This window comes from Felis catus, chromosome A1 (genome assembly GCF_018350175.1).
Source record: "Felis catus isolate Fca126 chromosome A1, F.catus_Fca126_mat1.0, whole genome shotgun sequence".
Classification (NCBI taxonomy): Eukaryota; Metazoa; Chordata; class Mammalia; order Carnivora; family Felidae; genus Felis; species Felis catus.
Window position 1 is genome coordinate 156599796 of NC_058368.1, and position 23961 is coordinate 156623756.

Below are 23961 nucleotides of genomic sequence, written 5' to 3' on the forward strand. Positions count from 1 at the left end.
AGTTTGTTCATTAAAACACAGTGCAATAGGTTTTATACGCCACATCCACAATTTTATTTTCCTCCGTGAATTCAAGTATAAGCATAAAAAGTAGATTTGAACAATTTCTAAAACCTCACTTCTTTTCACGTAGCTTTGTGCTGGGCACTATAGTGTGCACAAAAGAAGAGGACATAAACCACCACCTCAAATAATTTATTAAAGGGTGGGACGGAGAAAACACCTATCTGTAATGATCAGAGAGAAAATTAAGGCCATATTTAATAGAATTCAATGTCAAAAGAGTAATTATTTTACTATCACTTTAGATAGAACTTTAGATTAAGTGACAAGTGTTGGTAACTTTTACTTAAAAAGCCAAGCGTAACGTTCACACTCTTCCTGGAACCTCCTTTTAATCTTTCTCATATATGTGTACATTCATGTAAATCTTAATTTAGTAAAAAAAAAAAAAAAAAAGAAAAGAAAAAGAAAAAAAGACTACATAAAGAGAACACTTATTGGCATTTTTGTTTCCTTATTTTCACTTGCTTTATTTCAGTTACTATTATATTTCAATTGACTTGGTTTTACTTGCCCTCAAGTGATCAACAATGTGTAAGAGATTCAGTCAAAGTTGCACCACTTTTTCAATTGCAAAACACAAGAACAAACTTCAGAGACCAATATCTATTGGGGGAAAAATTACTTCAAACTTCTATCAGCAGAAGATGAAAATCCTCCCTTGATTTTTTTTTTTTTCCCTACAGGAATTATATTCAATGGTGTAAGAGGCTTTCAACCCCATGGAAAGTCTCTGAACTCACCACCTTCTTTGTTACTCTATCTGTATTTGCTGACAAAAGATATGGAGTCTTAAAGAAACAAAGTCTGTTCTTAATGATTAACTCTTTCCATATCTTGTTAAGAAACGAATACATTTATCAAACCCTATGCCCATGAGGCAGTGTCCATCCTTATTTTCTTACCATTTACTTGATTATTTTTCAAGACCATTCCTAGACAAAACTGATGTCCTCTGTCTACCATCCATTCTCAGTCATTGTTTTCTATTAGAATGAAGATGTTAAAGCCCTGGAGACAATGCTGCACCAAAAATAGTGTGAGAACCCTCTGAAGCCACTTCTCAGTCATTTTGCTGGACTAAATTCCAGTGGCATCCATCATTGGCAAAAATATTCACTCATATGTACCTGCTTATAACTTGAAATGGGTAAGCAATGTAATTTTTAAGAGACCATATTAGGGCGCCTGGGTGGCGCAGTCGGTTAAGCGTCCGACTTCAGCCAGGTCACGATCTCGCGGTCTGTGAGTTCGAGCCCCGCGTCAGGCTCTGGGCTGATGGCTCGGAGCCTGGAGCCTGTTTCCGATTCTGTGTCTCCCTCTCTCTCTGCCCCTCCCCTGTTCATGCTGTCTCTCTCTGTCCCAAAAATAAATAAACGTTGAAAAAAAAAATTAAAAAAAAAAAAAAAAATTTGTTAATAAAAAAAAAGAGACCATATTAGACACTGTACCAAATGGAATGGCACTTACATTAAAAAAAAGAGCCTTTTACCTCAGACCAAACTACCATTTAACTTAGCTTTAATTAAATGTATTTAAGCATAAGTCACTAGGCAAGACCTTTCCCAATAACTGTGTTGTATCTTAGCAGTTAGTCGGCCACACACATGCGAAGAGCTGGCTAATGTTTTGACTACAGATTCATTCACTCAACAAATAATTATTACTTACCATGTACCAGGCAGTGTTCTATGTGTTGAGAATGCAGAGGCGCATAAAATAATAATAATAATCCTGACCTCGTGGTGGTTACATTGAGGAAAACGATAGACAATGCATACACACATTTTATGGTACTTTAGAAGGTGATAAGTGCTATAGAGAAAAACATCGGGAGGACAATGAGGAGTGCTTGTATATATGTGCAATTTTTAAAAGGACTGTCAGAGAAGGTCTCACTGAAAAAGTTCCGCATGGGCAAAAAGAAACGAAAGAGCCAAGGGAGTGAGCTTTGGGCTACCTAGAACAACAACAGATTGTGGAAAGATCAGAGAAATAGCTGTGCCTTGTGTTTCTAGGAATATCCAAGAAACCAGAGTGACTGAAGGAATAGACTGGGAGAGGGGGACAGTATTCGATGAGGTATGGGGAGGGTGGCAGGTCTCTTTAGAATACGTTTCCTCTAGAAGTGCTAGGGGAAGCTTTTGGAGGTATTTGATCTGATGGCTGCTATTTGGAGAGTAAGGTGGAGAGAGGCCAATGGAGGAGGTAGCAGAAGAGTGAGGAGGATACTGTGATACTCCAGGTGATGGAAAGTGATTGGATTCTGAATGTATTTTGAAGGTAGAACCAACAGGGCTTGAAGATACCAAAAGTAAACAATCTACCATGCCTGATACTGTTATTTGCTGATGAGAAACAATTTATTGAGCTTAGCTAAGTCAGTCTTTTTTCCCAAGGACTAGAAGCATTCAACAAAGTGCTCAGAGTAGCTTTCTCTGGAATCTGGTAAAGAGGAAAATTTACGTAAGGAGAGAGCAGCCAATTTTATATTTAACTTCTCTTCAACTTTTCCTTCTAAAAAGTTATGTTTTTACAGTTATCAGTAACGGATGCCAACATCAGGTCTTTACACACTGTTATTTTCAACTAATTTAGAAAGTATCCTTCTGCCACTGCATGATTCAAGGGTAATTAAAAATTAACAGCAATTTCAACCAAAATAATAGTAAACGTACAATATCAAATTCTATAAACTTACCACTAAAAAGCATTCACCATAGTTTTATTTTAAAGAAGTGGCTACACATAGTTAATGTGCTTATCCGGCTTGCTAAATGATGCTTTAAATGACTGGCTTTTCAGTTTCTAAATTTTGCAGCCTTGATTATGTGCCACTTAAACAACTGAAAACAATCACAGAAATACCAGTGATGGACCTAACCATTAATTATCTCCTTAATTATTCCTTCTTTTCATCCTTTTATCGTTCCAGTTAGACCCCGTGATATGCTGCTTTGCTTGTTGAGAGTATCTGAGGAGAGGGATTGACTACAGGAAGCAGTGTTGATGTCTATTAAGAACACGGTATTCTGTAAAGCCCTAGAGAGTGATGCAAAGATGCTGCTTGTAATGATTTCATTCAATACTGTATGGCTACAAGTGCAAGAAATTAAGGCAGCATGCAAAGTTGAACTTCGTCTCTGATTATTTTGAGCTATTTAAACAGCCTAAATGTATGAGAACAGATTACATAATCGCTCATCTCCCTCTTATTCTAGTCATAAGGCTAAAGCTGACCTGTGGGTACCAACTGGTTTTCCCTTAACGTTCACTGTTTTGGCTAAAAAGCGCCTATCCTCTCCTTTGCAGTGCAGGTAAATGAAGATACGGGTTTGGATGCAAGATAGAAATTGCAGCGCTTGGCGGGGACTGGAGCAGTGGGGTTGATTGCATTAACCACCATGACTGCTAACAGAGAGTCTTAGCCTTGCTTGAGAACATTGCAATTTTCCATGTTGACAATCTTCTAGAGAGAAATAGGAATACCTTTTGAAGCACTCATTACTTATTGAATGCCTGCTCTTCTCACCCCAGAATTATAAGTATGATTAAGACATAGTCCAGCACTCAAGGCACGCACAATTTAGTGGGCATGATAGGCATGTAAATACACAATTATAATGCAGGATTGCAAGTGCTGTAATAAAGGTAAGTGAAGGGTGCAATGGAAGCAATGAGAAAGAAGCAGATCATTCTCTAACTCTAGAACAGGAAGGGCTGAGAGGCGAGGACTTCCTCAGTGGATGAGCTGACCCTGGTGATCTGTGGTGATGACGCATCTCTATCACCAACAATTTTAGAAGGACAATTACCTAAAAAAAAGACTTTAACAATTTATGACAAGCAATGTTTAGCTTAAATTTATCTCTTTATCCTTTTAATAGGGTCTCTACAACACAAAAACTTAAAAACATGTTATGTAATGACTATAAAGTAGATACTTAAAAATACTGGGTTAGGACTAATGCATTTGTCCATAATCTAGTTAAATACGAGGGGCTATTCTTTTCCCCCTATGGATTTTTATAGGGGGAAAAAACCTCCCGCAGGAATGAGAATTGGAGGTTCTTCTATCTTAACTCAAAAATAAATCTATAACAAATTTTAAAGCATATGCTCTAATACCTAAATTCTTCTGGTGAAAAGCCATTCCCACCACAGTAAAAACAGATGTCAGAATTGTCTCCAATGGGCATCTTTTCTGGCAATCTTCAAAACAGCACTGAGGAATAAATAGGATGCAGTGACTGGCTAATTCTCTCTCACTCTTAGCTCTTGCTCTTTGAGGTCACAACACTGACATATTTATAAAGAACTGTGGGAAAGTCTGCACCACCCCTGCTTGCTTGTTACCTGTTATGTGGGCAAGTGGACGACTTCACTTTGTGCAAACTACTGGTTTGAGCATTAAAGTCACTCAAAAGATACTGAGAGATATTCTTGCTCCCAGAATAGAAAGTTAATCCTGATCCATCAGTGGTGGGCTTTGTCCAGGGTCATTTTGCTGCTGACAAGCAGCACAGTTTGCTGGATGTGATGTGTTATAGAACTGTGTGTGTAGGGGGCTACGCAGTGACCACCTCTTTGTTGCCCTGTCTCTGAAAACACAGAAGGCTTTCAATAGCATGGAAAGCAATTCATATCCAATGGGGCCTTTTATTTGGGGCCTACCTTGCACAAATTAAGCTCCTTGGTTTAATTTCCTCAGGTGTCACAGTTTGAAATGGCTATACTTTAATCTTTTTAAAAAACTTATAATCATGATTGCCCTCTGTCCTTTCCACAAACTGGAATTTCAATCATAACATATAACAATGTTCTACATACATGAGGGAATTGCACAGGGTCCAGCAAAACAAAAAAACAATGTATGTCAGATATATCTTGCAATCCCTCCCTTATCACTGGAGATGGGGGTTTGACCTTTGCTTTTTTCATCAACTGACCTAAACACAGTTTAAATGTATGATTGGTAGAAATACATTAACTGAACTCCTCACTAGGTTCCCAATGGGTCTGATTCTGGGACCGAGTAATGATAATTGGACTTCTCTTTCCTCACGAAGTCACGACGCAGGTTTCCTTGTGTCAGGAAAACCAGCCCCCTACAATTGTGGCTCTCAGCCCATAAGATGTAGTACATCTTTTTTCATATTGAAGATTTTATAATGTCTTCCTTACTACTTTGAAATTAAACTGACCCAATCATGATTTCAAGATTTCATATAATGCATTAATGCCATGATAAAGGAGCACTAAATAGAAAGTTGTTTATAATAAAACCATGTTTTTTTTTTCATTCAACAAATATTTATTGAGGGCCTACTATATGCCAGAACATACAAACAGAAAAAGGAAAGGTCCCTGCTCTCTTGGAGTCTGTTTGTGGTGGGGAGGGAGGAAAAAGAGACTAAATACTGGATACAATTAACAAGTATATTTTATGTTAGAGAGTGATACATGTTAATGTAAATAGAACAAAATAGAGCAGGAAAAAGGATTTGAAGAATGCCGAGAAGGGGCACAGTTTATAAATTTAATTAGTGTGGTTGGAGTAGTCCTCGTTGAGAAGGTGAGATGTGAGCAATGAACTGAAGGAAGTGATGGAGTAGTCAAAAGGCTACCTGGAGATAAAGGTCCCAGGCAGAGGCAAGAGCTAGAGCAAAGGCTTGGTGTGCTCAAGCACCCTGATGGTGGGGCGCAGTGAGCAATGGGAAAAATTGTAGAACATGTCAGGGAATTAATGGGTAACCAGATCATGAAGGGCTGTGGAGGCAATCCTAAGGTCTTTGGTGTTTGCAGTATAAAATGGCAGCCATTTGTAAGACTTGAGTAAATAATATGTTTTTCAGAATGTAATCTAGGTTCAGATAATCATGAAACAGATTTAAAACCTATGTCAATGTCTATATTTAATCATGCGGCACATAGGACAAGTTTCACTACTTAAAATTGTCTAATACTTTGTAAGATATTTAACATCCGCAACCTACTCCCACCAAATACTAACAGTGCTCCCTAACCACTCTGGCAATTCCATTCTCCCATAAAGCTCTAAAATGCTCAAGGGGGCAATACTGCCCTCCTCCAAATGAGAATCACTGCCCTACAGCAACAGTTCTTAAACATTTTGGTCTTTAGGTACCCTTAAAATTTTTTTTTAAATTTTTTAATGTTTATTTATTTTTCAGGGAGAGAGAGAAAGAGAGAGTAAACGGGGAGGGGCAGAGAGAGAGGGAGACACAGAATCCAAAGCAGGCTCCAAGCGGTCAGCACAGAGCCAGATGTGGGGCTTGAACTCACAAACCGAGAGATCATGACCTGAGCTAAAGTCAGATCCTTAACCTACTGAGCCACCCAGGTGTCACAGGTACTCTTAAAAATTTTTGAAGGAGGGACACTGAGTGGCTCAGTGGGTTAAGCGGCCAACTTTGGCTCACATCATGATCTCACAGTTTGTGGGCCTGCACCCCATGTAAGGCCCTCTGCTGTCAGTGCAGACCCCACTGTGGATCCTCTGTCCCTCTCTCTCTGCCTCTCTCCTGCTCATGCTCTCTCAAAATTAAATAAAAAATTAAAAAAAATTTTTTTTGAGGACATCAAAAAACTTTTCTCTATATAAATCATATCTATCAGTTCACCATTTTAGACATTAAAAATGAGAGCATGTACAACTCATTCATTTGAAAATGATACAATAAATCTATGACATGTTAACATCAGAGCAGTCAAAAATATAACCTTTGAAAAATTTCATCGTCCACTCATGAGAGAAAGAGTGAAAAAGACAATAACATCTTAGTATTATTATGGAAATAGTTTTGACTTTAAAGATCTCTGAAAAGTCTTAGGGATTCCTGGAAGCTCCTGGGCCACACACACTTTGAGAACCATGACAAAGAGCAATGGAAACAGAGCACAATGTAAATACGAATTTATTTCCCTTGGGATCTAGAATTAGATGCAAAAGAATATTTATAGTATTATGCGTAACAAGATGCATGCTTGAGTCCCAAAATTGAACCATCTTGGTATATGCTGGGAAGCTTGAAATTTAAGACAGAAGAACAAGAAATAAAATGAGACAGATAAGAAACTGGAAAAGAAAGAAAAGAGAGACTATGGGATCTATAAAATGAGAGGAGGCTATGAAAAAATTATGTCTCAGCTTTGGAACATTTACATAAATTGTGGTTAAAACATTTAAAAAGTTTATTTCAATTAATATTTAATATAGAAACTCTATGCAAGTGACTGGTTACAAGATTGGAAACACAAAAGTTCTTTGTCCAAAGATATAAGTGTTAATATTAGAAGCTCTTTTGTTTTGGTAAGTTCCTATAGATACTTTAGGACCTACAGTAATTATATATTTAATTAGACTCCCCATAGAAAAGTGTCAGGTTCCAGATAATCTTCCTTATAAGTAAATTCGTTAGCTGGTAAGATACTTTGCAGTAGAATAAAATTCTTTAGACTGAAAAAAACAAAGTACTCTACTGGGTGATTAAATATATAAATATTAGGCAATAAATAAATAAATAAATAAATAAATAAATATATTAGGCAATAAAACTGAAAACTGTCATCTATCAAGCCTTTGTCTTTAAAATCATATCTTTGTCTTTTTATTTCTTTTCTACAAAATACTCATTCAAGAGTCTGTTACTCGTCTTAGTACCTATTACAGGATCTCTGATTCTGAGGGCTGGGAAAAATGCCTCAGAGGCCAAGTTTGAATAGCTCACCAGGGACTTGAATCCTCTCTACAACCAGGCAATCCGATAGGCTCTGGTTTCAGTCATGGGGAAATCACTACCTCCACAGGACTATTCCGATATGTATGTTTGGCAATTATAATTTTGGGGAAGTGCTTCTTTACAGTGCACACAAAATTACGTCTCGGTCACATTTGCCTATTTTATGATTTGCCCTCTGTGGTCATTTTTAAGTTACAATGAAATAATGGGTGCAAAGGGAGGGTATAGCAACTGTCACTTCAAGTATCTGCTCATTACCCACCCTCCTGCGCTATTAATGTGGATGGCTTGCTGAGCATCTATTCTAACTTTTGGTGTCTCTTCCTAAACGAGACAGGCTGTAAAGGCCAAAATCACATTTTTAGACTCCCTTGCAGCTAGGGTTGCAGATGTGTGTTTGGCCAACCCGGTCAGATGTACTTGCCTAAGATTTTATATTAGTATTCAGTTAACTGAGAGCGTGTGGAGTGCATTTTGCTGCTGTAGACTGCAAGCAGAAGTAGCATAATTAATTGTCACACTGTCTTCTCCACATGCCAGTGTGGACACTTGCTTAATTAACCCCTCCACATCTCAGTTTTCTAATTTGTAAAGTGGGCATAACAACAGCAACTAATTAGGTTGTTGTGAGATCGTGATAACCCTTGTTCCAAGCTGAGGGTAGTGTATGACATGTGTTAAAGGCTCCGTTAATGTAAGTTGCCACTATTTTTATTATTATTATGATCATTTCCCTGGAGCTATTCTCAACTGACTTGATTTTAAAACACCAGGGGCGCCTGGGTGGCGCAGTCGGTTAAGCGTCCGACTTCAGCCAGGTCACGATCTCGCGGTCCGTGAGTTCGAGCCCCGCGTCAGGCTCTGGGCTGATGGCTTGGAGCCTGTTTCCGATTCTGTGTCTCCCTCTCTCTCTGTCCCTCCCCCGTTCATGCTTTGTCTCTCTCTGTCCCAAAAATAAAATAAAAAACGTTGAAAAAAAAATTTTAAAACACCAGATATCTCCATCGAGAATAAATTCTGCTTTGTCACTGTCTTTGTTTAAAGAATAGCTTCTAACGCTGAATTCATACCCCAGTGTGTCTTGAGGAGTCCAGAGGTATCATTCTGGACATTCCCCTTTGATTCAACATAACCAATTTGTATACTGGGAAACAATGTAACAAAATTTATATATGTATTATTCACACTCACAGAGCTTAACCTCAATTCAAACCCTAAATTTTTTTCTATATTTTCTACTGTTAATGCAGGACATCACCGTTTTGTATCCCAGTAAGTCTTTTTAATTATACTCTTTAATGCTCGCCTTGTTGAACTAACCCTATTATTTTGAACTAAATTATTACACATATATATGAATATATGAATATGCATGTATATATTATGTGTAAGTACCATAATATTATGTAAATATTTAAAGTCTAAATATATAATATATACATATAGTATAAACATATAACATGTGCATATAGTATATAGTTAACTATCCCTCTCAGCAAGTTTGATAAGGAAGCCCTCAATTGCCTCTTCAAAGTCACTAGTAAATTGGTTGAACATGTTAGACCAAGAACGGAGCCCTGTATTCCTCCATTTGGCACACCCATTGACATCAATCCTTTATAACAATCACTTTTTGGGTGTGGCCATTCAATCATTTATGCACCTAACTTTACTATCATATAGCCCAAATATTCCTATGGTAAGATTTTTTCCCCAAAGTCTAGTTAAATCCAGATCTTCTCTGTTTGCACCAGTCTCCTAGTCCGTCATCCCAGGAAATGTATTTCTTATTTACACAACTATGTCATAACAAAAAAAATTTTTAAAAAACGTTTAATTTTAAACAATGATTCTAGCATCTGAAAGCATTTCTTCAAGCACCGAATGGAAGCTAGCCATTCAAGCCAGATCACCAATTATCTATTTCTTTACTCAAAGGATCATTTTGTAATCTTACTTCCACAGAACACAATTAATTACTTTATAGTATTTCTTTTCCCCTCATTTCCCATTGATAGTGGGACCACCACTTTCTCAGCCCATAGTCCTTCACCTCTAGAGCATATCAAACCCAATTATTAATCTCTTTTGTCATCCCACCTATTCTTCCAGAGCAGTATCTTCTGACCATGTGACCTGCATATGAATCACACATGAGTTCTGTAATTCCATGTAAAACACTAGTTCAGACTCAGCCTCACTAGCCCTTGTGTTACATTATCATTTTGATTCCTCTTCTCACAAATATTTAACTGTTTGGTTTTAGAAAAACACTTTTGCATTTCTAAAATTAGAATATGATTTAGTTTTGTAAAAATGCAAGCACTAAAAGGAAACACCTTTTATTTCTATGTAAGCTATGTTGACATAAATGAAAGGGGGAAAAAAAAGAATGAAAAGCAATGATTTGCTTTTTCTTCTTGTGATGCCTTCTTTTGTTTAATTTCATCCTTAAGGAAGATATTTATATAGTGTTAGGACATTTAACATGTATGTATGTAATGTCATTTTCTAAACTAGGCGTATTATAATGATAAGATTGTCAGGTGTTGGGTATTTTTGATGCATTATAAATTGGATGACGTTTCTTTTCAAACTCTACTATCTGCTTAATAATCTTCTATAAGCTTAATTCTTAAAAAGCAAATAGGGACATCATTAGGTTATATAATGGAAATAAAACATACTTTGGGAAATTTTCAAAACATTTTGTGTAAAACCTAGGTATTTTTGTTTCAAGCAATCAATATAATTTTAAGATTTAAAGATGGCAAAAGTTAAAAAAAAACTTAAGAATGACATCCATACATAAGCCACTTTTATTTGGTAAATGATTTCACCCTTGCTAATTCACAAATAGGAAGGACTTCCTCCATATGCTATATGATACTGTCAAAGGAGCTATGTAGCATTTAAAGGAGATCTATTTTCTCATCTTCCTAACAGGTTTTAAGTAATGATCATAAAATCTAAGACTGCATTTATCAGATATCATCAATATTAATAAATACGATGATATAATTAAAGGCACATGCTATTAAACATTCAAACTGCTATAGTTCTATAAAAGAAGACATATACCCACTTCTTCCAGTAGAACTCTTGTATTCTGAGGTCCACTCAAGCAACAACTGAATATATCTTAGGCAATTTGCTTGGGTAATCCACAAAAAGTTAATTTTTTTTTAAAAGGACAATATCTTATCTACGTTATATATATGTGCTTGGCATTTCTCCAACTGTATATAAAACTTTGAAAGAACAGACTCGCTTTTTTCTGTACAACTACCTTTTCTTTTTCTTTCTCTGAATAGACCCATAATGTTCAGGGAAAATACCAAGAATAATAAATCCACATCTCTATATAAAATATACCTTCATGACATACTCAAGCTGGAAATCACAGGAACCAATAAAAATGCAGGCAGCCTACTGATAATGAGGTCAGAAATACAAATAAATTTACTTTTAATGAAGACTGGAAGCACAGTAATCAAAGTGTTAAAATTCATTTCATGCATATCTCATTTGCTTCTTAGCTGATATTTACCACGCAATTCTGTGAGAAAGTAGAGGCCTAAGATGCTCCAGATAAATGGCTCAATTAATTGTACAGAGGTAGACCTCTTTGAGCTGAGCCAGAGCTGTGAGCTCTTTATTAAAAGCACTATTCTGTAGCCCATAACCTTGTTCCTTGACTCCTCTCTGGTTTCCAATTTAAACAAGTCCCCATGCGGCCTGCTCTAAAGGGCTTTGTCTCCCTGTCATTGTTAAGAGAGCTGAGGCATCCTGGAAGTGTGAAATCAGACCTCATGAGTTGAACGGTTCCCCAGGGAACGCCGGACTGCGCAGAAGGTCAAAGTCATGGGCCGGACCATCTAAAAGTGTCTGATCGCCGGTCTGTGACACAGCAAGGTTGGGGGGGGGGGGGGGGGGTGGCGCTAGACTGAAGAGGACTGAAATTGAACACATCTTAATTAAAGCCCACAGACAGCAAAACAAAATGTTTTCTAGGCAGCCTGTCAAATGGGGCTTAAATTTAGCTCTGCTAATGAATCTGAGCTGCTAACTGTTATTTCTTAAGATAATAAGACTCTCACGGAAGCTGATAAAAAAAAACTGTAGCATGTCTTTTTCTGCTGTTTTGTTACTTAAATATTTTTCAACAATGAAGACAGTTTTCCTAAAGAAAAACATGGGAAAAGTCTATGCAAATAAAAGGGTAGTAAACATCTCCCTTAATAACTAGTAGGTTTCCAGACTATGGGGCTGGTGAGTCACAGGTCTTTATGTGTAGCCTTGTTTTAGAAAAAGATATGCTCATTTGATGGGATTGTTTCAGTGACAGATTATGTTAATTGTAAAATCCTCTCCCTCTCTTCCTTTTTTCTCTCCCTCTCCCTCTATTGTTTCCTGAAAGAGATGGTGCATTAATTTGAGAGATCAATTCACCTGGGGTGGAGAAGTTTTATATTAGTGTTCCTTTTAATACAGTGAAAAGGTAGGGCATCTGTTGAAAGGGCTTCGCAGTTCCCCCATATCACTGTTTCTGAACCTGAGTGGCTGGTATCCCTGGGGAGGCTGTGACCTCTTCCTCGGAACTCAAAAAAACAACCCAGGGGAAAATGCAGGGGAGGGGCTGAAGAGAAGAACCCTTTTCTCTTTCTTCTCTTAGAACTTGAAAGAACCAATAGGCCAGGTCTAAATACTCTGTGAAGAAAGCCTCACTCGATATAGAAGACCTTAAATGTTCTGTTGAAAGCAGAAATTAGGCCCCATCCAACGAAGAGGGTAATTAGAAGCTAGGAAAGACAAACTCCAACACGAACTGTTTCCCACCACCTTAAAAAAAATCCCACCCCCCCTGCCCCGGCTGGCGGTCTTTCCCTCCTCACAAACTGTCCAGTTTTAAGGAATACTTGATTTAGCAGCAGAATTTTCCCCAGTGAACGCAGGGCCAGTGTCTAGGTTTTGCTTTGATGGTACAGAAAGACATTCACCTTTTCACTGTTTAGTTGAAAGGTAAGTAAGTTGTACTGCCAAGTATTTTTCACTTAATCAAACTTTTTCCCTCACGAAGAATTTAGCTGATCAACTTTGAACACCAGAGTGCCACTTTCTCAGGCTGTGAAAGGCTGCCCACAATTTGACTGAAATTTCAATCCACTCTTGTGCCTTGCTCAATGCATGTGTATGTGTGGGAGTTGTAAATTGAGGCCTTAACCACCAGAGTTAATCTCTTTTTTAAATCTGTATTAACCTTAATGATTTGAAGTGCACTGTCCAACACTGGGCTATTGAGACTGAAGAAAAAACTACCCTCAACTATCAACAGTTTATTAGGGGCTTAACTGAAGTGACCCTACTGTAGGAGTGTTCAGCTGAACAAGGCTATAGGCTTTTTGTGGAAAGGGAAAGAATTGAGGGTTTCATTAAAAAGTAATTTGTGCTTTGTACTCACTCATTCAAAGAGAGTCTCAATTGCTCTTTATTCACACAGAGTTAATACAGTATCACAATGTTACTCAATGAATGTGTTGTAACAAAAGAAAAATTTTACATTTTGAAAGGAAAAAATTCTTTGGAACTGCAGTAAGATTGATGGCTACTTAAAAGATTATGGAATCTCTTTTTCCCCCGGGCCCATGTTAAATGATGGAATACTGTAATTTAAATTTTTTTTTTGCTTGAACTATGGAAGTTTGACTTTACATTCTGATCGTTAAACATATTTTAAAAGTAGAGCCAAGTTGGTCAAATATACGTTTGTCTTGCTAGACTTGCCAGAAAAAAGTGTTCTGATGCCAACTAAGTATCTTATAATAATAGCCTCATTTATACCAGGTCAGAAAATACTCTTTGTTGAGCTCAGAGAGCGATCAGTGATTTAAAATCTCTGCTCTCCATCCACAACACTCCTAAATGGATGCTAATTTGAGGATCTGAAGACAGCATCATTGACTCAATGTCTGTTTTTCAAATCGTTGCTGAATATCTTGTAGAGCCTGACTGTGATTATCACTAGGATGTACAGCAGATTTTTCAAGTTCTTCTCTGAACAAGTAAAAAAGCAAGTATGCAAAGAGCTTATTTGTGCTCCAGATTTAATGGCAAAGACCAGGGAGGATCAGTTTACCCATAAGTATTTATCCTTTCCAGAAGTAAAGATTATTTTTAAAGTTGGTAGTATATTCCGACCCTTCTCACTTAAATATGTGGTCCTCAGTTTCTGCCACCATCACAAATGTCATAAAGACCACAAAAGGTCCAAGAGTGAGCAAGGTCAAAGACTGAATTATCCTCTTGCCCCTGAATAGTTCAACATCTCTCTTGTTCAATTCAGAGCACATTAGATTATAAGGTCAGTGTGGAATGAGGAATCATTAGATTTATATCCTAAAACTGGAGGGAAAATAATGGAGAATCTGTTATTTAGTATTCCCCAAATTAAAGTTCATTTTACCAGATCAAAATTATGTCTCACTGAATCCCTTAGGGAAAAGGCTATTGTTATTCACATTAATTTACATAGAACCATTAGGAAAGAAATATATCTATTTTTTACAGCTTTGAAAGAACATGTACTTTAACTTCCATAGTGGCGTATAGGCCAAGTGGGTTAACATAGTTTGCATATTCATGGAGTTTTAAAAGCAATGACAGCTTCTCTCCAAGAGAAGCAAACTTAAATAATTACATTCAACTTGTGTAATGGGCAGGTGTCTAAGCTTTTGAAGTAAATGAGACTGGAATATTTTTTATAAGAAATTAGTGTGCCCCCTATAAATGTTCAGTAATAATTCTTAGCACTTAGGTGCCCACTGAGATACTGATTATTTTAGGCATTTCTCCCTGTCTTCAGAGGTTTTCAGCTCAACACTGGGGGCTCCCCTGCCACACAGAAAATCCTGAGGAAAATTGAAGGTGTCTCCCATGATGGTGACTGTCACTGCCACGAATTCCTGAATTTATCTGCTGCTGGGAATCAGAGGTTAGGTGTAACCTCTGTAGTGTAAAAGCAATACTGAGTTCCTATTCCAGTCTTTAAGTTAACGTCCAAAGTGAACAAAAAAAGAGCAGTCAATCATTCACTGTTGACTGCTGGTTCTAATAATAAATAGAACATGAAAAAAGAAAAGAAAATGAAATACATTATGTCCAGATTAATTTGAATATAACCACATCATAAATAAAAAAGAAAATGAATAAATTTAGCATTCACTAATTGTTTAGTAGGAGGAACCAAGTGGGCATACTTGCAAAAAGATTACAAATTACTCTCTCTCCCAGTATTTTCAAGTACACCTGTCTTGAAAGAATATTTGACAGTTGTTATTATCTTCTTGGTTACAAATGAGTGGGTAATCACCTGTTTGAAGAAACTGTAAACTCCCAACATTTTTATTTTTATCACACAGTAAATAGTCACTCGACACTACGCAAATATTAAAATTTTACGAATATTGCCATTTTGGAGCAGGCATCTGCTATTTTAGTTTTAAGGCATGCGATCTTTTAATTTGGTTTTGATTCTGTTCTGTTTAGATTTGATGAATTAAAGAGGGGTACCAACAATCATGTAATGGATTTACAAGCTCTTAGATGGTAGGAAAAGAGCATTTCTCCCCTTCAGGTAAGTCTGCTACCTTGTTAGGATCAACCTGCTCAACATTCACAATGGTAAGCACACTTCTACAACTTATTAAGTGGATGCTTTCTTTCAGGAATCGCAAAATTTACACAAAAATTGTTCAAGATGGATAACAAATCTTGAGACAGACAACTTGAGGAATGGAATAATATTCCTCAAAACCTATGAAATTCAAGAGTAAATGAATGATCACATAATTGCAAATTTAAAACAACAATTTAATTCTGGAAATTGAGGAAATAATAATCATTAGCCAATTATTAATATATCACAGGAACAGCAGTATCTGAATCAGGAAGCTTTAAGAAATAAGACTGGTTTCAGTGTTTTTACAGGCCCATTTCTTTGTTAAAAAAAGTGGAACAAGGTAGACGCTTAGTGTAGATCCAGAATTATCTCTGGGATGTGCTAAGGAATTTGAACAACAAAAAGAGTGATTCTGCCCGAGAGAAGGAGATGTAGCATTACTCCAAGGTGCTGAAATGATGAAACCTGGAAGAAATATTCCCACTAATGTCTGGCAAACTGTGGAGAAGGCAATGATTCAAAAGTCATTTATTGTTTATTTTTTAATACATTACACTTCTTTCAAAAAGCAGGGACACTTTAAAAACTGGGTGGTTGGCAAATCCTATAAGATCAAACCTGAAACTTTGTATTTATATTATTTACTTTGATGATCCAGTCAGGTGAAATGAGTTTAGTCATTAAATGGTGTGAACCCTGCATGCTGCTTGATATATATATTTATATATATGTACATATATAAATAAATATAGGCACTAGGAGAATTGCCTCATTTCTTACCTGTGACGTCGGCGACCATTAACCCTTCTGCTCTGATCACTTTCACCTGGAGAAATCCCACATCTTTCAGGTTGTGAAATATTCGCAATGGGCTCTGAAAGACCCCAACATCGATATTAGGAAAGAGAGGTCCTAGCGGGTCTCAAAGAGTGTGCTGAGAAAACACTAAGTTTTATGATTGATCTCAGGATGCTGCTTAAGTGATTCAAAGGGATGTTTGTGTTTCTTCAATACAAAGTATCATTCACCATCATTAACGAGTACATACGCATAGGCACACATATGTATCTACATAGGTAATTATTGCTCTACAAGACTTTTTGAAAGAATAAAAAATACCACATGCCTTCCCCATAAATAATTATCAGTACATGATGAACAATAAAATATAGAAGAGTGTATGTATAGTTCCTTCCTTCAATTTCCTTTACTTAAGGACTCCAAGAAATCTTTCATCTACGGGTATGATGGTTTGGAGACTAATGATTGTTAATACTGAGTCTTAAATTGTTGCTTATGTAACACACTGCAGCCTTTAGAATTAAGCAAGTTAACAATTTTTTTTTAAGTTATTTTCTTCTTGTGAGTTTTGGAAACAGCATGTGCCAGATGAGGGTTAAATTAATGAAGTGCCATTTCGTAATATTTAATTCAAAAGTTTGACACAGTTCTATAAGCCTGTTAGGAAAAATATCATATATAATCTTCTAAAATAAGTCAAATTGATCACTGAAAATAAGATCAAAAGTGACAAATAATTTTTCTTAGGTTTGTAATTTTATTTGCCATTGTAGTATGAGTAGAAGTAGAGAAATTTCAACAGGTGAATCAGATCCAAAGAATAAAACGTATTTAATTTCATAAATTAATAATGGTAGTGTTTTGGGAAGTATAATACCTGAAGGCATTAGAAGAGGGCTACCAGTGCAGTAACTCAGAACCCTAATTAATGGTCACAAATACTTGAGGAGTAAGTACTGACACAGAACATCGAAATGCGTTTATTTGCACTTCCTAGCATTTTTCTCATGACAAGACCAGCATTTCTTCTCAGTAAATCAAAGCCTTCTGTATCATGATCCTTAAAGTGCTATAAGACCAGGGAGCATAACCTAACAAAGTCATCAAACTGTTACCAAAGAACATTCCCATCCTTGTATGAAGAATGTGAGAATACTGACAAGCAGAAGCTTACTGAAATATTAACTTTATCAGTCCTGTATGACTAATCAGTGTTTACTGAAGCCATGACCTTGGTATATTGAGAGGAGGCAATGCAGATATATGTGTAATCTCGGAGCCTAACTTTTAAGGGTGTTGAGCACAAGATTAGCGCTTAGTCTTTTATTGTTTTTAAACAGTTGCTTATCACCAAAAATCTATTTGAACTACCCAGAGGACAGCGTTCAGTAAAAATGCACTTGTCTCTCCATTTAAATTACGTGTAAGTTAAGGGTTTAACAGTGGCAACTTTACACAGTGGTGTTACAACTCAGAGTTTGTTGTCTTCCTAATGTGGTAACACCAGGTTTGAGAAGCCTGCCCTTATCTCAGAGCTTACGAGCTTATGGATTATTATACCCCAGGTAAATCTCCTATCCTAATGACAGAGAAGAGTTTTATCAAAAGGTTCCTGTCCTTTAATTTTCAAGAGTAATTTCAACCAAGTTCCACTGTGTCTAAAACAAATACCTTCAGTCTTCAGGCTGAGAACTGTTCAATACTAGTAACCTCACTGCCCAGACGTATAGCTTCTGACGCTTCAGCTCTGATGTTCTGCTTCTCATTTGGGGTAGTAATTATTGTCTGAACGTTTTATTTCCTCCAGTCAGCTGACACTCAGTAATTTATTGCCAACTTCAACTGTTTAGGCCAGTGACATATCGATTATAATAAGAATTCAAAAAAAAAAAGCAAAAAACTTAAATATATCAGTTTATAAATACACCTTTCAGTAATGCTTCATCAAGACATATTCCTGCCTTGTTATTTATGGTTATTTTAGAAGGCCTCAAAACCTGGATGGCTTCTGAAGCCTGAAATTTCCATAGCAGAGGAATCTATGATTTGCTGTGAATCCTTTCAGCCCTCAATAGATGGGAAAAGATTGAAATGCTCTGGAGAGGAGTCCTCTTTATTTTTTTAATGAAAGGCTGTATAATATATTTTCTCTATGGCTGCAGCAGCTGTCAGGGAGAGCATCTCAGTTCAGCTCTATTACGGGAGAGGCAATACCCCATCCTATGGCATAGAGATGCTCTGAGGGGCCAGAGCTGATTGACAGCTTGTCACCGTGACGTCTTATTCCATCTCTGTTATGGAGAAAATTAATGTCACACCACCAGCCTTATGACTCGCTGTCATCTTAGAACCGCTCACCTTTTATCAATGCTCTAAATAACATTTCAAGCCCATCGTCTCACGGTGGACAATCCGGTCAAGGGACATTAAATCAGATGACTGTGAAATGTCATAATAAAAATGGAATGCTAACAACTTCTTCTCTAAACTAGCTCCTCTGGTTTTTAAACTGTGACAAGGGGGAGCAAGGGTTCAGCATACCCGTTCTGAAAAGGTCATACAATCGCTCTTGGTCTACTACCCATTACTACCCGCCCCCTATTGACCTTCCCTGCTTTCCTCCCCCTAAAAGAAAAAAAAAAAAAAAAAAAAAGAAAGAAAAATGGAATTAGCCATCTTTTCAGAATGAGGTGATCAAATAATGGTTCCCACAGTAATGTCTGTTTAATTTGTGGGGCTTCAATGCTTTACAATGAGCAGCTGAAGGACAGAAATGGAGCCTTTTCAGGGGCAATTCGTTTACTTTCCTCACTATGGCCACTGCCAAATCAAATTCTTAAGTTTAACCTAAAACTTAAAAAATACACATGTTCTCTCAGGGAAACATACAAATAAGTCTCCAAATAACCTCTTTTTTTTAGGTTTCTTCAGAACAAGTGATGTTTCAGACATGATACAGCATTTCATCATCTCATAACCTGTGCGATAAAAAGGAAACACGCTGAAACCAAAAACTACAGGTCTCTGTCCTTGTATGGCTATGAGCAATTATAACACATGTGCTTTACCACCTACAGTAGCATCTTAGCAGCTACGTCTCTAGAGGGAAATACAGGCCTATGCTTGAAATTCAGGGCTAAAAAAAAAAAAGATGCATTTAAATATGGTTCACTTTTTAATACATTGAGCAGCATATAACCTGAAATTAGCTGGGGGCATCCATATAATGTTTTGTATTTTATTGAAAAAATAACTAACATTTGAAAGAAAGTGTGGAAACAAATATTCAAATTCTGAATGGAAATGGCTGATTTAAGGAAGCCCATCCAACAAAAAGAAAAAAAAAAGGATCAATGATAGTTGGATTATTTCTAATTTCCGAGCCCGCAGTATCATTCTAATATACGGGATAGTATCAAATATTCATCCATAAAGTACAGTATCATAATACCTAGAATCTTTATATTAATATACCAATTAATTCCTTTAAAATTGTTTCAATTCATGAGGCTCACTTCTGGTAACAGGAGAATATGTTTTTGTGGGTACCAAAATGTGAAATAATTTTCATAATTGCAATTACATATTAGAAGATGCCCAACAATACATTGGGTTCTTAGGTGGTTTAAAAATATATACTCTGTAGCCTGGCTGAGTCACCTCTATTAAACTGTTTATGATAACACCATTGGTGGATGAGTTGTACAAGCATTAGCAGACAGCTGATTCAGTGGAGATAGCCAGAATAAATTTGCTGAAGCGCACATCCTGCTAATCTGTTTGAAGAATATTGTAGAGCATTAGTACCAGCACTTCATGTTATCTGCACAGACTGATAAGGTACATCTTTATTAAATTCAGTTATTGGAAGGATGTCAGTCAGCAAATAGGAATATTTTAGAATCTAAAAAAAAAAAAAAATTAAGCGGGTCTTTGTTAGTCAGAGCTTGGTTTCATGGCTGAGTGTCTAGAGGAGCCTTCTAAACACCTGGCAGCATTGTACAATACAAGCTTTGTAATTTTAAGTGGAAAAGCCTTTTTCCCCCCCGGCTTCACGGGTACCCAGGCATTCACTTTTTCGAGGCTCCAATGAGAGAGAATGGTGGAGTAAGAGCTCCCCTCTCTGTTGATTCGAGAAAACTACATGGTGGAAAATGCACAATGTGAGGATGCTGGGAAATAGGTAGATTCGGATACGAATATTTTGGTTTGGTAAAATTTGAGAAGGGTACTTACTATAGTGACTCGCTATCCCACCCAATCACTGTCTACATTTGGTCAAAAGGTAGGGAGGCTTCCTTTTAATTACATTTCACATTCAATGAAAATAAAATAAAGGAACGAAGTGAGGCTTTTCTAAGCAGTTGACATAAAAATTTCTGGAATATCTTCTTGTTACCAAGCTACTAATTAATGTAGCTTCCATTAATTCCATTTCAAACTTGGAAAGACCAAGAATTATTAATGGCAATTACAAAGAGTCAATGAATTAATTTTAAAGTAATGTTGTGTACACCTAACTTTCCTTTATGAGAAGTTTCCTTGCGTGATAATTGTGCTGCATGACAAAATCACTGAGGAGATGCTCAGGATCTAGAACTTGCTTTGGAAGAGACTCGAGAGTAGACGGGGTGTCTAGACATCAGGGTAATAAGTGTGGCATTTGCACTTGCCCAGCTTTCTGTTTGTGCTGATTCATCTGTCAGACAGCTTTGCAGATGTACTTCTGTCACTCCAAGTGAATTATTTACAACCTCAACTAGTCACACATAATCCTGAAGGAGGAGGGTTACATACGTACATATCTCCTTAATATTTCCTCCCGTTCTTTCTGGTCCTCCAGGGAGTTGACGGAGAGGTCAGAGATACTGACTGTGGCCGAAGCTGTCAGGGTTACCAGCAGCACCAGGTGTCCCTCACCCTCTTCCAGCTGCAGCTCCAACTTGTGTGTCTGTTCCCTACTGAGAGCCGACAGGTCGACCTGGCACCTAGGAACAAATGTTTTGGATTAGCAAGTGGCTCTTTTTCCTTTTCCTTTTCTTCTCTTTCTTTCTCTTTCTTTCTTTCTTTCTTTCTTTCTTTCTTTCTTTCTTTCTTTCTTTCTTTCTTTCTTTCTTTCTTTCTTTCTTTCTTTCTTTCTTTCTTTCTTTCTTTCTTTCTTTCTTTCTTTCTTTCTTTCTTTCTTTCTTTCTTTCTTTCTTTCTTTCTTTCTTTCTTTCTTTTCTTGTCACATCAAACAGTGAAAGGGCAGGCTGCTCAGAGCTATGTGAAAAATAAATCAACAGAAATACTATTTGGGCCACTGGAGGAATACGTCTTTCATGTCAACACACTTTCTTCACAAAATTCAGACCCTGATTGTTTTTAGTGTCTAATTTCTCATTTCCTGTAAGATACAAAAAAAAAAAAAACATACTTATATGATTCTATCACTACCCATTGTGACCATATTCATAAATCGGTAGGACTTTCAGTCCCTAGACAGACTAGTTTAGTGGGGCTTTGCCTACGGAAAGATTAATACGAGCTGTCTTAGAAGAAGCAAACCACCAAGAATCTGAATTCTTGTGCAGGTTTTAAAACAATGGGTATTCTTCCTTCATTCATAAATGTTATTAAGCAATGAATAAAATATGTACTATGATGATGCCATAAGTTTTTCATTTTTAAAACCATGCCAGTTTATTCATAGAACACCATGCATAAATCTAAATAAAAACAAATTCTCCAAAAATATTATAGCTCAAGGGTTATGTAACAGAGTTGTTCTAATACAGGCTTCATAACATGGCAGCCCATGCTTTATTTGTTTGTTTATTTATTTATTCATTCAGAGAGCAAGGGAGGGGCAGGGAGAAGGGGAGAGAGAGAATCCCAAGCAGGCCCTGCACTGCCAGCGTGGAGCCCAACATGGGGCTCGAACCCACAAATGGTGAGATCAGTACCTGAGCAGAAACCAAGAGTTGGACACTTAACTGACTGAGCCACCCAGGCACCCCCATGGTAGCCCATGCATGAGAACCTACTTACTCAGAGCTAAACACTATTTTCATAAAAATGTCAACTGATTTGGAAGAGAAAGATACTGAGGTGCTCACAAAGCCAATCAACTGAGAAAGATGGGGCAGATATGAACAGAAGGAATTTATAACAGGGAATAGCCTATTATAAGAATAAATGTGGTAACATCATAAACAGGGGAGTCAGCCATCAGGGACAGATTAAATGTTTGCTCCTTCTTCTGTTTTTTCTTTCTTTCTTTCTTTCTTTCTTTCTTTCTTTCTTTCTTTCTTTCTTTCTTTCTTTCTTTCTTTCTTTCTTTCTCTCTCTCTCTCTCTCTCTCTCTCTCTCTCTTTCTTTCTTTCTTTCTTTCTTTCTTTCTTTCTTTCTTTCTTTTCTTTGAGAGAGAGAATTAGCTGGGTACAGGGGCAGTTGGAGAGAGAGAGAATCTTAAGCAGGCTCCACCCTCAGCACAGAGCCTGCTGAGGGGCTCGATTCCAAGACCCAGGGATCATGACCTGAGTGGAAATCAAGAGTCGGACACTGAACCAACTGAGCCTTCCAGGCACCCTGCTCCTTCTTATTCTTTACTTGATTTATTGTCTATTGTTTTGCTTTTAAATTAAATTTTCTAGAAATAGGGTCTTAACACTTATAGGCGGTTTCAAACATCTCTTTAGTATGCATAAATTTAGAAACTGAACCAAAGTCTGACATTTTCCTTTTATTTGTGCCAATCAAAAATGACAAGAGAGGTAGCTGGGACTAGAAACATCTGAGAGTACAGAAACAAAAGAAAAGGAAACGCCCTGGTCAGTGACAGAAAGTCCGTGTATATAAATGCTAACTGTTAAGAGCAGGAAATCAGAGTCTGTACCAAGTCTGGAAAACATCTTCCTAAAGTGAGAACATATATCAAATAACCTCATTGTTTCTGCGAATATAATATGCATTTCAAAATACTTTCATGCTCTCTCCTTAAACTCTGAAGACTGGAAAACACATACCAAATTCCTTGTCTAATATTATAATTCTAACTGGAATTAAGTTCTTGTCAACGACACCTGGAACAAATTGAGGAGAAAAATGGAATGGTGAAAGACAACCAATCAAATGCATTTTCTAATAAAAAGGAAGAATATCAATATGATTTTCTACAGATCTTTCCAGCAATTGGCATAGTGCCTACCTGAAGTTTGTTGAATGTAAACGAGTCTTTGGATTAGATTGGGAGTATGATACCAGAGAGTTGAACAGGGATTACAGTTCACACAGTACTTTTGGTTGGATAAAGTTGGGAAGAATAAAGATCTTTTGCTCATTTGGATCATGCATTTCCTAGTCTCATCCTCGCCTTACTCTTTTGTGTGACACTGTATCACTCTTAAAATACATCACAGCTTTCTGGAAGATTTCCTTCTTTGGCTATTACCATTTTACACTGGTCATATGGATGCTGGCCTATTCCTCATTTATGTTAGAGTCATTGCATTTGATGCTCTAGACTTGGGGAAAGTTCTCTAAAGATGCTCTGGTCCAAGAGTTACAAATTGGCAACTTTCAGATAAAATCTGGCCCATGGATATACTGTTTTTGTTTGTAGTGCTAAAAAAGTTTTGAATTAAAAACATTTTAAGACAGAGTAAATGTCCTCTG

At 37.0% G+C, this 23961-nt stretch overlaps 1 protein-coding gene across 23 annotated transcripts in view; it reads right to left on the bottom strand.

Annotated features, from left to right (window-relative positions):
* Positions 1-23961, bottom strand: part of MCTP1 (multiple C2 and transmembrane domain containing 1) — a 520292-nt gene that overhangs the window by 159145 nt on the left and 337186 nt on the right. For all 23 annotated transcript variants that reach the window (XM_045040171.1, XM_045040175.1, XM_045040217.1 and 20 more), the window contains 2 exons: positions 21107-21293; positions 16285-16378 (listed from right to left, as the gene is read on the bottom strand). In XM_045040171.1, coding sequence (XP_044896106.1) covers positions 16285-16378; positions 21107-21293 — 281 coding nt within the window. The remainder of the gene's footprint in view (positions 1-16284; positions 16379-21106; positions 21294-23961) is intronic.